Source organism: Astatotilapia calliptera, chromosome 15 (assembly GCF_900246225.1).
Source record: "Astatotilapia calliptera chromosome 15, fAstCal1.2, whole genome shotgun sequence".
Taxonomy (NCBI): Eukaryota; Metazoa; Chordata; class Actinopteri; order Cichliformes; family Cichlidae; genus Astatotilapia; species Astatotilapia calliptera.
The window spans coordinates 1,660,771-1,675,513 of NC_039316.1; the positions used below are offsets into that span (position 1 = coordinate 1,660,771).

Sequence of the window (14,743 nt, forward strand, 5' to 3'; positions counted from 1 at the left end):
ATCAAGTTGTTGGAGATACCCGATCCCTTATATTGTTCATTTGACCCACATAGCAAAAGGCATGAGGGTCAGGGTGGAGTACCCAGATAGCATGTACAGGTGCTTAGTGTGTGCGTGAGAGAAAAAGAAAGACAGGGAAAAGAGAGAAAACACGCAGACAAGTGAAGAGATTAAAAAAAGAAAGGAGGCCATAGTAAAACACATCATAATAAATATTTATATATATTTTGTGTGTGGCTCTGAGTTTGCCACAATTTAAAAAGAGTGCTGTTTCTTTAAAATCCCATCTGAGGCTGTCAGGCATTTCAGCTGGTCATATTGGCTGCAGACACATACACACACACACAGATGTATATGGTTAGCAGGCTAAAGCTGGTTTGAGTTAGCATGGAGCCAGCCACACTGTGTGAGAGCCTTACCCCCTGCCTACTACTGCCACCCTCCACAGTCTCTCCACTTATTTCTTTCTTTCCATCTCCCTCTTTCTTTACCCACCTATGTGTGACTGTCAGCGGGGGCTGTACTGTAGTTTACCGTCCAAACTCCCTATCTCCTGTGAAGCACACACACACACACACACACACACACACACACACACACACACACACACACACACACACACACACACACAGTTGATCTGCGTGGCCCTGTGTCTCCTGATTAGTCTGCTTCATGACAAACAAGCCATCAAGAGCAGAAAGGGAGTGCAGCACAGAAGAAGGAGGAGGAGGACGACGAGCGAGAGGGATAGTTGGGAGAAGTGAGGAGGAGGAGGAAGAGGAGGAGGAGAGGAGCAGAGGTTTGTGGGGGGGCAAGGGGTGAGGTGAGGAGGCTGGGACCCCTGGGGACCCCTAGATCACAGCCATGCTAATGAGAAGCTGCTTTGCCAGCAGCAGAGGTGTCAGCTAACCCCTGACAGGTGCACACATGCGTACTCCCAGGGCTTGTGCAGGCGTGTGCACGGGCATCAGAGGCAGTGTGAGTGCGTGCACAGAGGTGGAGAGGAGAGGAGGGGCTGCAGGGGCGCAGGTTTGTGTCCCAGTGGCCTAGCCGGCGGGCGGCTTTGTTCTGTATGCAAATCTGTCGCTGTGGCGTTCTGTCGCCCTTGATGGAATGTTGGAGCAGTACAGCGAACGTGAACCCCAGGAATGCTGCAGTGTGTGGGTGTGTGTGTGTGTGTGAGACGTCGAGTATAGCACATCCTCTCTACCCCAGTTGTTTTCTTGTTAACAACCAAAAACCTGCACTGGGTTATTCTTTTTTGGGTTGTTTTACATTAAAACAACTTTGTTCTACACTTTTCATTCATGCTGTTTGGTTTGGTGCTGTCCAGAAGTTGACGGTCTGGAATTCATCGCTACTTATTTTCAGTTATGATTGTATTTCCCTGAGCTTTCTGAGAGTTAATTTGGCATCAGCGAGGATTCATTAGCATCCACTCGCTGTTCTCACTCAGCAGAGAGGCTCCTGTTTGCCCCTCTCGTTGAAGGCTGAGCCTGTGGAATTCTGTTATCCTTCTGTGGTCTTATTATAAGTCCGTGTGGATTAGCACACCCGATAAAGGCCTCATAATGTAAGTGTAATGTAAATGGAGGAAGCCCATGCTTTGAAATATAAATCAGACAAGCTGGAGAGATGGAATATGTGAATTAAACACAACTCCATATGTCTCCGCCATACACCTGGTGTCTACGTCAACCCTTACCAGCCAACTACACTGGCCATATGCAAGCAGTCAATGTCATGGCTCCCCTTCCTTCACTGGCATTTTGTTTGTACTTTTTAAGGCAAAATAATGGCTATAAAAGGCAATCTGGAAAGAATAAAATCTGATGTAAAGCTCAGATCTTAGTCCCCGAAGTCTGGGTTAATTGGCCTGGTGGTTTAGTAAAAAAAAAAAAACAACCCAGGAGAGAAGGAGAGCATTATTACTGGCCCACCTCAGCTCCACGCATGTGCCAATGTTTTAATAACTTCCTCCAGGCCTCCTGGCCCTTAGCCCTTGTTTTGTTGCACAGGACAAAGAGTTGCCCTCCTAAGCTGGTCTCAGTTCTGTATTGTGTTCCTCTCTTTCATGGGAAAAGTCTGCTGGAGTGAACACCTGGGCTGGGAGTCTTTTCGAGGTGAATCCCATTACACTAGAACATTTACAAACCACACTATTGCTAGCAAAATGAAGAAGAAAAAAACAGCAAAATGCACTGTACCACATTACCGAATCCTGCTGTGACTCCATTTCATTTAACCTCTCTTCTCAGTCTCATTCACACACACGCTGAATGTGTGTGTGTGTGTAAAGGCTGCGTGTGTCTGTGCGCGCATGGCGTGCTGGAGTAAATTGGGCGATTAGGTCCAGCATCAGCGATCGCGTAGAGAGCAGAATGTAACTATTCTAACTGGTAGTTGACCTTGGCGGTCAGCGGTGGAGGGGTCCCTGCCTGTGTGTCAGGCAGACGACTGTAATTACCACAAACTGAAGCATGACACGGCCCACCGTGATTCTTTAATGAAGGCTTTTATTGGCCGGAGCACTGTCGAGCGACGCTCTCTCAGCATGTGTGGAAGTCTTTATATAAGAGGAAAGAATGGAGAGAGGATGTCTGTAACATAACTTATTTGTGCAGCTGTGTGTGTCATGGCTCGTAGTCGGCGAGCAACAAGAAGGTAGTGCCCTGTGATGTTACTCATAAGGGAGGCTGCAGGCTTTGTTTTACCGCTCTCGTCCCTTTGGTGATTCCTAGATGTACCAACACTGGCATTGGTATCAGATTGATACTAGAATGATAGGATTGATACTTTGTTTCTATCCTGTGAGTTCACTGAATTGTGTTAGATTGTGTTATTCACCTCATACACTACAAAAATGTCTGATTTTTCTTTTTGCTGTCTTTCAAGTTTATTTTATTTATAGTTTATGACATGTTTAGCCACAGTCCTTTAGAGACAGGCTCCCAAAAAAAACGCAGTTTCAAAATATATGAAAAGCTGTGTTTTGTTGTGTTAATGAATTATTATTAAAGTAAAAATCACATTGATTTAGCGGTCGTTAAAATGAGTTCAGAACTCGCAAATCATTGATTCATCTCATAAGTCATGACACACTGATCTCCATTACATAAGCTGGCTTTATGGGTTAAAAGTAACAGTATTGGTATCGATATCGACAACACCGGTGCCGTATTTACTTGATACCAAAATTGGCAGCACAGCACTTGCTTTCTATTCTTTTCCCCTGTCTCGGTTTCCCCCCTCCCCCACCCGGCTTGCTTCCTTCCTTGCTTGCTTGTTTGGGAAGTTGATGAAATTTGTCTTTGGCCGTCATTAGGCAGCAGCCATCAGCTGCCACTCTATTAGCTGCCACGCTTCCTTTAACAGCATATGGCACGGCTGTGTAAGATATGACAAGATGCAAATGTGTTGTTGTAACGGTGGGGGGCTGGAAGGTTGTGGGACTGGTGTTGTTTGATTGGATAACTTGTACTGATGAGGCCTTGTGCGCTGACAAAAATGTAGACAAAACTGGAAAAAAAGAAATCACCAGTCCTTCTCTTAAACTCACATTTTCATCTAATATTGATCCTTGTGCATTGATGAGATTATTCAGTCTATACACCTAACTTGCTCCCTGGGGACATGTAAGCAGCCCCCGTGTGTGCGTATGTGTGCTGTCTGTGTGTATGCGTACGTGCACGCGTGTTTAGCCAAGCACGTCTGGCCCTTAAAGTCCCTCCACCTCTCTTCTTACCCCCTCTCCTCCTCCTCCTCCTTTCCCCTTCCCTCTCTCGCTCTCTTCTCCCCGTCCAAGCTGTTAAGCTGTCCAGCTCTCTGCTGCCAAGCGGCCGTGTGAAGCTTAGCCAAACTAAACACGGGCAGGCAGCCCGCCACTCGCCCCACACATACACACAGGCGTACGCAAAAAAAATACATCCACATACATGTCCGCACACACGTTCACAAACACACGCTCGAGCATACGCATTAAGTAGCGGGAGTCAGGTCGTGTCCCACCCCACACAAATAGCGAGAGCGATGGCTACACCAGAGCACCACTAATAGCAGAGAAAAACAGACAGAATCAGTAAATGAGCCCCTCATTAACTCTTTCTGACCCTCTCTCCCCTGGGGAAAGCCAAACCAATCACACCGCCAAATCAGCTTCCTGTACTAGACACTGATCCAACATCAGCTTTCGCTCATCTGTTCTCCACAGCGCGAGTGTATGTGTGAATCTGTGCGAGTGTGTACAGAGGTGTAGAGAGAAGGGAGACGATGAGTGAAAAAGGAAATGGGAAAAAGGGGAAATGTGTGTTTTATATTCGTCAGCCAATGGTTCAGGACTGCTTTCTTGATCACACAAAACTTTGAGCGCTACTAACTTCCCCGTCTTTGTTTTGTCCCTGGCGGGCTTCAAACTTTGGGACCACCGTACCAACTCGACTCCGCTCGCGGTAGCCACTGATGATAAAGTAGATGCAGATGGTTTGTGAGCAAACACGAGAAATGTGGAAATGCCTCTCCAGCACGAGCCTGTGTTGAATTAGATGAATCTCTACGAAGGCCCTTTTTATGAGTCACAAGCAGGCTGACAGGGCCACGCCACAGTGACTGATAGATTCATTTGGCATTATTAAGTCTCAACATTTAAAGGGCCAATTTGTCAGTGTGTGGCATATAGCTCTGTGCGTGTGTTTGCATGCGGAGTCACAACAGATCACTTTACTGCTGTTATTACATCCGTGACGTAGAGCTTTATTTAATGTGGATACAGTGTCGGCTCTTGCTGTTTACACGTCGTCTCGCTCTTCCTTCCTTCCTTTTGAGTGGCTTTCTTTCTCTAGTTCCACATCTCACCTCCCTTCCCCAGCTGCCGCCCCCACCTCCCTTCTTCCCCCTTTTCCACTGCTGCCTACCCTTTCTTCATATGGAAATGACAAAGTAGACGAGATGGATCTGTATATTAAAGCCAAGCTGACATTAGAATTAGCATAATATGCTATGGCCTAAGGGCAATACCTGCCACCTACACTAGCCTGTAGACACATGCCCTGACTGCACATGTATTTCATACACTACACACACAGAGACAACACAAAAGCCCACAGAAGACACTCACACTCACACACCGAAAAACAATGCGCAGTTCATTTGCTTGTGTTTAATAAAATATTATGGGTTGGTTTAGTTGTCGAAGGAAAAAAATGATTTTTGAGTTTCTTGTTTCATCACTGATGGTGATTTTTTTCCTCTCTTGGTCCACAGAAAAAGATGAGCCATCCAGCTACATCTGTACTACGTGTAAGCAGACCTTCACCAGTGCCTGGTTTCTGCTTCAGCACGCCCAGCACACCCATGGCATCCGCATTTACCTGGACAACCACCCAGTCAACTGCTCCCTCACTCCCCGCATGGCTCTTCCTCCACCCCCAGGAGCTGACGCCTTGCCCCGTTCCCCTCTCCCCACTTTCCTTGGTGATGCCAGCAACCCATTCCACCTCCTCCGCATGGCTGGACCCCAGCTCAGGGATCACCCCCATCCTCCGGGTTACATGGAGACGCGGCTGCCCGCGACACCGCCCTTTGTCAGCCCACCGCCTCCCCCAAGACCACCTCGTGAGCGGCTGGGCCCAGAGGAAATGGGGCTGCTGTCACAGCACCCCAGTGCCTTCGAGAGGGTGATGCGAATGACCCCCATGGAGCACCCGCCCATGGACTTCTCCCGTCGGCTGAGGGAACTGGCAGGCAACACAACCAACAACGGTGGACCCACGCCTCCTCTCTCACCCAACCGTGTGCCACCCATGCATCGCCTCCTGAGTCCCACGCTTTTCCAGCCCGGATCCCAGCTCTCGCCGTTTCTTACCTATCCCCCTCAGCCACCCACCTCTCAGGGGGGACACGGCTCTTCAAGCCCTCCTGACACACAGGGTCAGAACCAGGCCCCGGGGAAATCGAAATCCTGCGAGTTCTGTGGCAAGATTTTCAAGTTCCAGAGCAACCTGATCGTCCACAGACGCAGTCACACAGGTGAGAGGCCGTACAAGTGTCATCTATGTGATCACGCCTGCTCTCAGGCCAGCAAGCTTAAAAGGCACATGAAGACACATATGCACAACAAGTCTGGGGCCATAACCGGCTCACCAGAACAGGGAAATAGAGGGGAGGGGGGAGAGGGTGAAGAGAAGAATAGGGAGGGAGATGCAAGAGGAATGGGGATGGACAATGAGGAGGAGGAGGAAGAAGAGGAAGAAGAAGAGGAGGAGGAAGAGGAAGAGGAGGAAGAACTGCAAAATGGCAGTCGGCCAGATTCCAACTTAAGCGAGGACTCCCAAGAGTTCACCCAGAACAGAGAAAATGGCTCAAGACAGTCTCCCAGTGAGAAGCCCCCGAGTGGGGATAGAGTAAACGACAGTGGTGGGGTGGGCATCATGCACCCCTACAACCATCTGGACAATCACCTTAGACTTAACCCTAACAAGAGAAGCTTGGAGAGACAACCTAACGGCGACGGCGGAGAGGGGGTTGAAGGAGAACGAGAACGAGAAAATGAGAGGGAACCTGACAGACAGCGAGAGGAGCAGGAGGACCAGAGGCCTGTGATGAATGGCAGAATCAGCGTATCTGAAGCAGAGTGCTTTCCCGGGCTGTTCCAGAGGCGGCCCACCCCCATCACCAGCCCGAGCCCCTCCAACAACAAGAGGATCAAGATCGAGAAAGAACAGCTGGAGATTCCCCCGACCATACCTCTCATTTCCCCGGAAAACGTCTACTCTCAGCTGCTGGCTGGCTACGCTGCTTCGCGCCACTTCATCAGAGAACCTTTCTTGGGATTCACTGACTCCCGTCAGTCGCCGTTTGCCACCTCCTCGGAGCACTCCTCTTCAGAAACGGGAAGCCTCCGTTTCTCCACCCCACCTGGGGAGCTAATGGAAGGCGGGAGTGCCTCAGGGCGCAGTGGCAGCAGCACCCCACACCTCCTGCGGGGACCCGGACCTGGCAGGCCTCCAAGCTCCAAAGAGAGGAGGAATGACACCTGTGAGTTCTGCGGCAAGGTGTTCAAGAACTGCAGCAACCTGACGGTGCACCGACGCAGCCACACGGGGGAACGGCCCTACAAGTGTGACCTGTGCAGCTACGCCTGCGCCCAGAGCTCCAAGCTGACGCGCCATATGAAGACCCACGGGCAATATGGAAAAGAGGTATACCGTTGCGACATCTGCCACATGCCCTTCAGTGTCTACAGCACACTGGAGAAACACATGAAGAAATGGCATGGTGAACACTTGATGGCCAGCGAGGTCAAATTGGAGCAAGCAGACAGAAGTTAAGCCAGCAACCATTAGTTACACAGCATACAGTGTACCCAAACACACACACACACACACACACACACACACACACACACACACACACAAAATCCTTATAACCACTTTCTGCAATGGGGCTTGGCTGGATAATCTCTCTAGAAAATGTTTTGATTGATGATTGATGTTCATCCTTTTTTCTTTCTTCTTTCTTTTCCTCGTCACAGAAACTGCCACCTGAGAATATAAACAAAGGGAAACTTTAATGAGAACTTGCCTAGAATGCCTAACTAGGTGTTTCTTGGCAAACCGTCTGAGGATTTTATCAGTTAGGAATCCATGGAGCCTTTCTACTGTGCAATAATTTCTGTATTTATTGGATTTTTGTAATGATATTTGGCATGTGCAGGTACATCTTTGTGGGATTTCATATGGAGTTAGTTTTGAAATGTGCTTAAAAAAAATAGAATTTTCTTTACAAAAATGTGATAAAAGAAGTCACCCTTAATACAAATTTTCATTCTTTTTTCCTGTAAGGAAGCTTATTATCAAGTGAGAATAAATTTGTGTGAAGCAGATAGCTTTTAAAAGTAAGATAAATAAATAAATAATTGTTTTCTATATTAACTGCAGCAGCGGACTACAATCCATTCCCTTCGTACAGGCTCAAAGCACTGAATGTCAGCCTGACAATAAAACAATATGGCGGATTTTAAAAAAAATCCAGCATTACCTTAGAGATCTGGTGAGTTCCTATTAATTTATTCAGGGAATTATTATTATTTTTTGTCCTTTTCAACATTGGCATGTGAATAATTTGAAAATGCAGTTACTGTATTGCTGTCCTTGCTTCACAAAGGACATAAATAAAGGTTGCACTTGATGGAGAAACCCTTAACTGATGCTCAGTACATTCCCAGTGTAGGTTAAAACCACCATATTTAATATGTTGAATAAATTGAGACTACTTGTGATTAATGTGAGAAGGAGAACAGTCCTGTTTATGGTTTGTAAATATATTATTTTTTTTTATATATGTAAAAGTAGCCCTGACTGACCATGAAATATGGCCGAGACTAAACAATCAGAAGACCAGCTGCTTGCGTCATCCACAGTATATGCTAAATGTAACTACCATACATTATTGCTTTATCAGACTGTCCGAGTACCCACGACCCCACCTGATGTGTGCTTTACTTAAAGGTAATTTGTTAATCCAAACCTGCTTCAACACTCTCTAAATCGTTCTCCATCTCCCACTCATGTCTGGCACGGCGACTCTCTCTGACCCAGGTCGACTTCCTGTGTTCCCCTCACGGCGCACAAAATGGTTTCAGATGAAATTCATATCAGTCCGTGTTGGGCGTGCGTTCTCCTCTCGGCGGCGCGCTCTAAGCCCTTCTCTGTGACGGCGTCTTTTCACAGTTCACTAGCTCAGATTCGTGTATTAGCGCTGCTTTTAAAGGGAAGCCTGTTCATTCGCCTCACAAAGTGATACGGGTTTAACTGTCAGTAACAGATTTTGAGACAGTGTGCGAGTTCGTGTCTTCTGGGGATTGGAGTTTTTATTTTCTGCATCGTTCATTCTGAAATGAATCTGTAATATATATATATATATATATATATATATATAAAGAGAGGCTGAATGAGTTATGATAATTTTGAGCACAGCTGCACTAAGGGATGGCCGGCCGACCTTGAGTAGGGGGCTATTCTCAGAGCATAAAATGAAAGATTGGAACTGAGAAATGGAGATGCGAGAGAAAGAAATGGAGGGAGAGAGAGCAAGACCTTGACCAGGGAGAATAGTCATTCAAATGAAATTGGGAGAATATGAAAAGTGTATTTTTTTTCTGTAACCAAATGCACATCTACTCGCCACATCTTATAACAGACCATCAGAGTCAGACAGAGTGAGCGTGAGAGGGGAGGGAGACAGCAAAGCCACATGAAAGGAGATTGAGAATACATCTTTCATTTTACTACTGCAAATCTCAATCATCAAAAGCATTGTCACTTGAAGATTTGACCTCCCATTTTGGCCTATTTTCAGATTTTATCTGTGCCATTTAGTTTTTTAAAGAAACTGAACTACGCGGTACCTTGAATTCAAAGCGCTCTTTGTTTCTTTTAATGATTTTCGAAAAGGAACAAGCTGTCGAGCTCTTCATAAGCTATCCACTTACCTGCTAGTTTGACATATTTTATCACATCGACTTGAAAAGCGAGACTGCCTGAAGAGCTACTTTCAGTTTGCTTACACGTGTTGACGCACGACTGCAAAAGAATCAAGGTTCTGTCGAGAACGCGCACGTTCCCCCGAAAGCCCAGTTTCAGACTTAGGCCAAAGTGAGTCGTGCAACTGGAAGAGTGGAGCCCTCACAGTGTCCCAAACACACACACACACACATGGACATTCAGTCTTACAATATGTTTACAGTGTTGAAGTATGCCATTAATGAAATACTCTGTGTAAGTGTTTAAAAATGATAATAAACTATTGTTTTCCTCCAATGTTTTCTCAAATGATTTGAATGCCATAGCAGTTTTTGTATGATTGTCCTGGTGGAGGGATTTTATCTACATGAATATATTTCTGTATGATTGCTTGTTCACTCTATGAACAGATTTTTTGGTTTATTTTTTAATGTAATATTGCAGAATCATGCCAGGTTATCATTTTTTTCTAACAGTGGTGCCATTATTGACTTTTGGTATCTTCATCTTTTTAAGTATTTTTTTTTCACTTTTCTTTTTTTTTAATGAATTTGCTGTTTTTTGGTGAAGCTATGCTCCACGGGTGTAAAATAAAATGATTTTCAAAACTGAGAAAAACGAATACAGTGGTTTTGTGCAGGAATACTTTTATCGAATCATTTTATCAGACATTCATGGACTCCTTCTTCTTCTTCTTTTTTTTGGTGTTTATCCTCATGGTTGGTTGAAGGTCTTGTGCTAGCACATTAAAATGTAATTTTAAATACATTTTCATATTTCACTTTTCACAACTTTCACTTACACTCTTTGTACAAAATAGTTTCCTTGTTCTCTTTTTTTGGGGCGAGGGTGGGGGGAGGGGGGTGCATCCTTGTGAAAAAATAAGTGATTTCAGAACAGTACACATCTGCTGTTTTGAACATATATGTATTTTTGTAATGTGTTGAAAAATCAATACAAGAAAGCCAACACTTCAATAAATGTTGCAATTGCTCTATGATTGAAACAATTTTCCTCTCTGATTATTTCTTCTTCCTTTGACTCGGACGCGGCCGTGGAACAGCTACTGTGCGCGACTTTTAATTTTAGTGCACATCTAAAATGTGAATAGTCATCCATTTTCGGAACTGCGGCAGGCATCTCTGTAAGGCATTAAGAAAAAGTTATTTTTTAAATCATTTCGCTGGGCCGACACACACGAGAAACTGACTTCTGCATACACTTATGTACAAACCAACAGAAACAGCTGCTCATAATTTAGTATAACCTCATAATCTGATGTTGGTTCCAAGTGTGCTGCTGATCTGCAGATTGCAACATGAATGAAAACTATACAAAGCACACGCCAGCCAAACAGAAACCCAATTACTCTTACCTTTAATCTAAATGTTTATAGAAAGAAAGGTTTGATTCCACGGTCCAAAAACATGCACGATGGGTTAATCTGTGTCTTTAAAGTTGCTGTTTGTATATGAATGGTTGGACTTGATTGGACCTGTGCAGAGTGTGCAGCTGTGATAGGCTCCAGCCACCATTATGGCCCTGCATGGACTGATGAGCCAAAACATTATTCCTACTCCTCAGTGAATCTTTGCTTATCCTTATATGCTTTATTGCATTTTGTCAAAAAAAACCAAAAAAAAAAACCACACCAAACTCTGGCCACCGATTACGGATATTACTGATGTGGTAAACTGTTAAAGCAAGGAGTCATGTCTTATGATCATATTTAAGTATGAAGTGAAACTGCTGGAACAGAAGACAAAAAAAGAAGGCCAGATCAGATAATCCATTCTGACTCACAACAACAGAAGACAAAACATATTCAAAAGGGTTATGACACTGTGCATGGCGAGCTGGACTACTGCGCTGCTGGATTTGTCAAATTCTTTGTGAGATACTATAAGTGCATAATTAAGCATTTCTCTGATGCTGTCCAGTTTTAAGTTATATTTCCTGTGCTTACAGTGGAAGAGAGAAATCTCCTACTAAATCAGTCATGTTCAATCTCGAGATTTATATAGCACCAAATCACAACAACAGTCACCTCAAGGTGGGGTAGATTGTAAAGTGAAAACCCAACAATAATAGGGAGAAAACCCCAACTATCAGATGACCCCCTATGAACAAGCACTTGGCAACAGTGGGAAAGAAAAACTCCCTTTTGACAGGAAGAAACCATGCACAGGGAGGGGCAACCATCTGCCACGACCGATAAAATTGAATTGAATTGAAATTGAATGTCCTGCTGACTGAACTGCAGTCTCAGCTGGATCTCTCCAAGTTGATATCTTTATGGTTGAAATTCAAGAAATACCTATCATGCTGTCAGTGAGAAATCTCGCTGCCTCGCAGACATTTGGCCGAAGGCTGGGGCAAGACAAGACACAGATGGATGGTAAGTACAGAATCTTGATTAGAATCTGATAAACCATATTTCACAGCGCGCTAGCACACCAGCTCACGGGTAAACAAAACACCTTACATGGAACCTCAGCGATAACTGCTAGTAGAACTCCTTTGTTCTTATTGAGAGTAATGCTATGAATGTGACTCATAGGTTTTTATTTCTGAAGATGGCTGTTGACGGTCTCACGCTTCATAAATGAGTCTTGGCATGAGTGCAGGGACCCATCAGGTATTTCTTGATATGAGGCCAACAGCAGTCAAGTCTGTCCTCACTTGAGCCTCCAGGCCATTGGATAGCATAACAGAAATAGTGCGTGTGCAGGACGCGCGTGCTCAAAGAGAAAGTTTGAGAAGGGAGAGGAGAAACGCCACAATAGGGCGGAGGTGGTGGAGTAACGTAAGGAAAAGAGGCGCGCGCTGGGTGGGTTTGTGTGAGAAAGTCGAATCAGGAGGAGCTCTCGGCGCAAAGGCCGAAACAAAATGTCCCAAAGTTGCGAGCGATTCGGTGTGTAAAATGTGATTATTACTGTAAAATATTCTCTGGATTGCCAGATAAGAAGCTACAAATACTCAGATGATGGATTTGGTGCTTGAAGAAATCTGACTGTGATTTTGCTGACTCTGTGTGTGTGTTTGTGCCTGAAGGCTGACATCTGGGTACCATGTTGATGATTCTGGTCAGCAGAAATGTGCATGTTGAGAAGATGTCACATTCCCACAGCTCTTATCCTAGCAATGGCATAACTATTGACATAACAATTGGAACAGTGTGACTGTGCGATTGTTTGTGGCTGCAGATGTTTTTAATGACAGAAATAAAATACAAATAGATTGATCAAAGTTAATATTTGCTCAGACTATTTCTCACCAACTACACGGCGGACGCGTTTTCTATGGTTTTCCTAAACATTTTCTTTTCAGATGGACAAGTTTGAATACAAAGCTGTGAGTTTCCACTTGCAAAACTGTAAATCACGTTACAACCCTAAACATCTTATTATACAGCTTATTTTGGTGCAACCTTGTGCCCATATTGAACTGTCTCTTTTTTCAAAAGGGCTGCTCTCCATGTAATCAGAGACATCCCAGCCACTTCTCTGACACCGGCTCACAGTACACATGTCACACGAGTTTAAAAAGCTCTCTTTTAAGCTCGTGCAGAAGAAGGCCCCCTCCTGCGTGCCCAGCTTCGTGGGGGAAATGTGGCCACAAGCACCGCTAGTGAGGTGGCGTTGTATCCTCTTCGCTAGAAAGCGCTGGGCAGAGGCCTGCAGTCACAGACAGTCTGTCGCGGAGCAGTTGATGGGAAATCACGATTTGGAGTAAAACCGCGTCCTCGGAGAACAGGGTGTCAGCAGGGATTGTGGTTCGTGTCCTGGGCCCCACAGAACCACGGGGTCACCGCAGAGACCCCGCTTTCCAGTGGATGACAGGGCTCAGGCCCCACTGGCCTCTCTGTAGATATCCAGTTAGTAATCTGCCAGCCCTGACCAGGACCCAGTCAAATGACGCTGCCCGCCCAAAGAGCAGACGGCGCTTCGCCCTGCGACATGCCGACCAGAGTAAATCCAGCCCAGCTGGCTGCTCTTGGGAAAAGAAGGAAAAAGGGGTGGAAAGAGGCATGGAAGTAGGGGAAGGGTGGAGGGAGGACTGGATAGAGAGAAGAGCAATTTAGAAGGGTGGTCAGAAGACAGAAAGCAGTGTGGTCGATGGTGGTCATTCAACAGCTGTGGCTGGGGACGATTCTCTCTTCTGGGAGAATCTGACCCAGAGGAACAAAGGCTTTGTGGTTGTGTTGAGTGTTTAACTAGAGGACAGGAAATGCAGACTTTTTTTTACAGTGGGAAGAAAACTCAAAAGCCGCTCAGTGGGAGGTTTTGGTCGTTTACAGCATAACCATGTCGTCAAGCATCATAACAGCACCCACCTCAAAACAGAAATGACAACTTTCAGATGCTATAATTGCTCCAACCTATATTCAAAGGATTCCTCGGCTACAGTAAGCCTGAAATCTATTGTTTGACAATTAGTCATTAGAGTTTCCGTTATTTTCACAAACGCTCTTTTCACTTGAACAGTGATTTTTTCCCCCTTTTTGTCCTCGAGTGATTCGGGTTTTTTAAGCGCTTATACAAACTTAGTGGGTCGTGACTGCACAAGTCCTCCTAACCACTGGCCGACACCTCACCATGGAGACACAGTCAAGCAAAACGTTTATTTATCTTTACGCTCCAGCCACACCCTCGCTGTCTGCATATTAAAGTCTGCTGCTTCTCTTTCTCTTTTCATTCAGTCACTTCATCACTTGCTCATAACATCGCTTCTTTCATTCTCGGCTCTTTGTTTTCTGTTTCCTCTCCTTCCTGTCCTTCAGCTAGATTAACCTCTTCTTGATCATTTTTTTCCTCATACGTCGAGTTCCCCCTCTCCTTCTTCCTTCTTTCTATTTCTTAGATAAACTCTTCCTCCTCTCTACTCCCCTCTGTCCCACTGTCAGTGTAATTCCACTGGTGTCAGACCTCCCAGGTAGGCTCCTACACAGGTAGATAGCTGCTGTGGTGGGGAAGCTTCTGTGCTGTCGGCTTCCTGACGCCTGACCTGCCCCCCCCCCCTCCCCTCCCTCAAACACACACACACACACCCCCTCACACTCATACACATGCACACCTTGCCTCAGGGGGGTCAGTGTCATTGTTGACATTGGACACATGCTCGTTGTGGTGCAATATTAAATCTTCTCATTTGATTTGGACTGTAATTATGTCGTAAAAACAAACTGGCTGTGAAGCCATGGCCCGCCAGTGTGATCTACTTTC

General features: G+C 45.5%; 1 protein-coding gene across 3 annotated transcripts in view; it reads left to right on the plus strand.

Annotated features, from left to right (window-relative positions):
- bcl11bb (BCL11 transcription factor B b) overlaps positions 1-10,524 on the plus strand; it is a 37,061-nt gene extending 26,537 nt beyond the window's left edge. For 2 of the 3 annotated variants that reach the window (XM_026194446.1, XM_026194447.1), the window contains exon 3: positions 5,260-10,524. In XM_026194446.1, the coding sequence (XP_026050231.1) occupies positions 5,260-7,325 (2,066 nt within the window). In that variant the 3' untranslated portion in view covers positions 7,326-10,524. The remainder of the gene's footprint in view (positions 1-5,259) is intronic. The other variant, XM_026194448.1, reaches the window with a different exon arrangement.
- Positions 10,525-14,743: the final 4,219 nt, after the last annotated feature.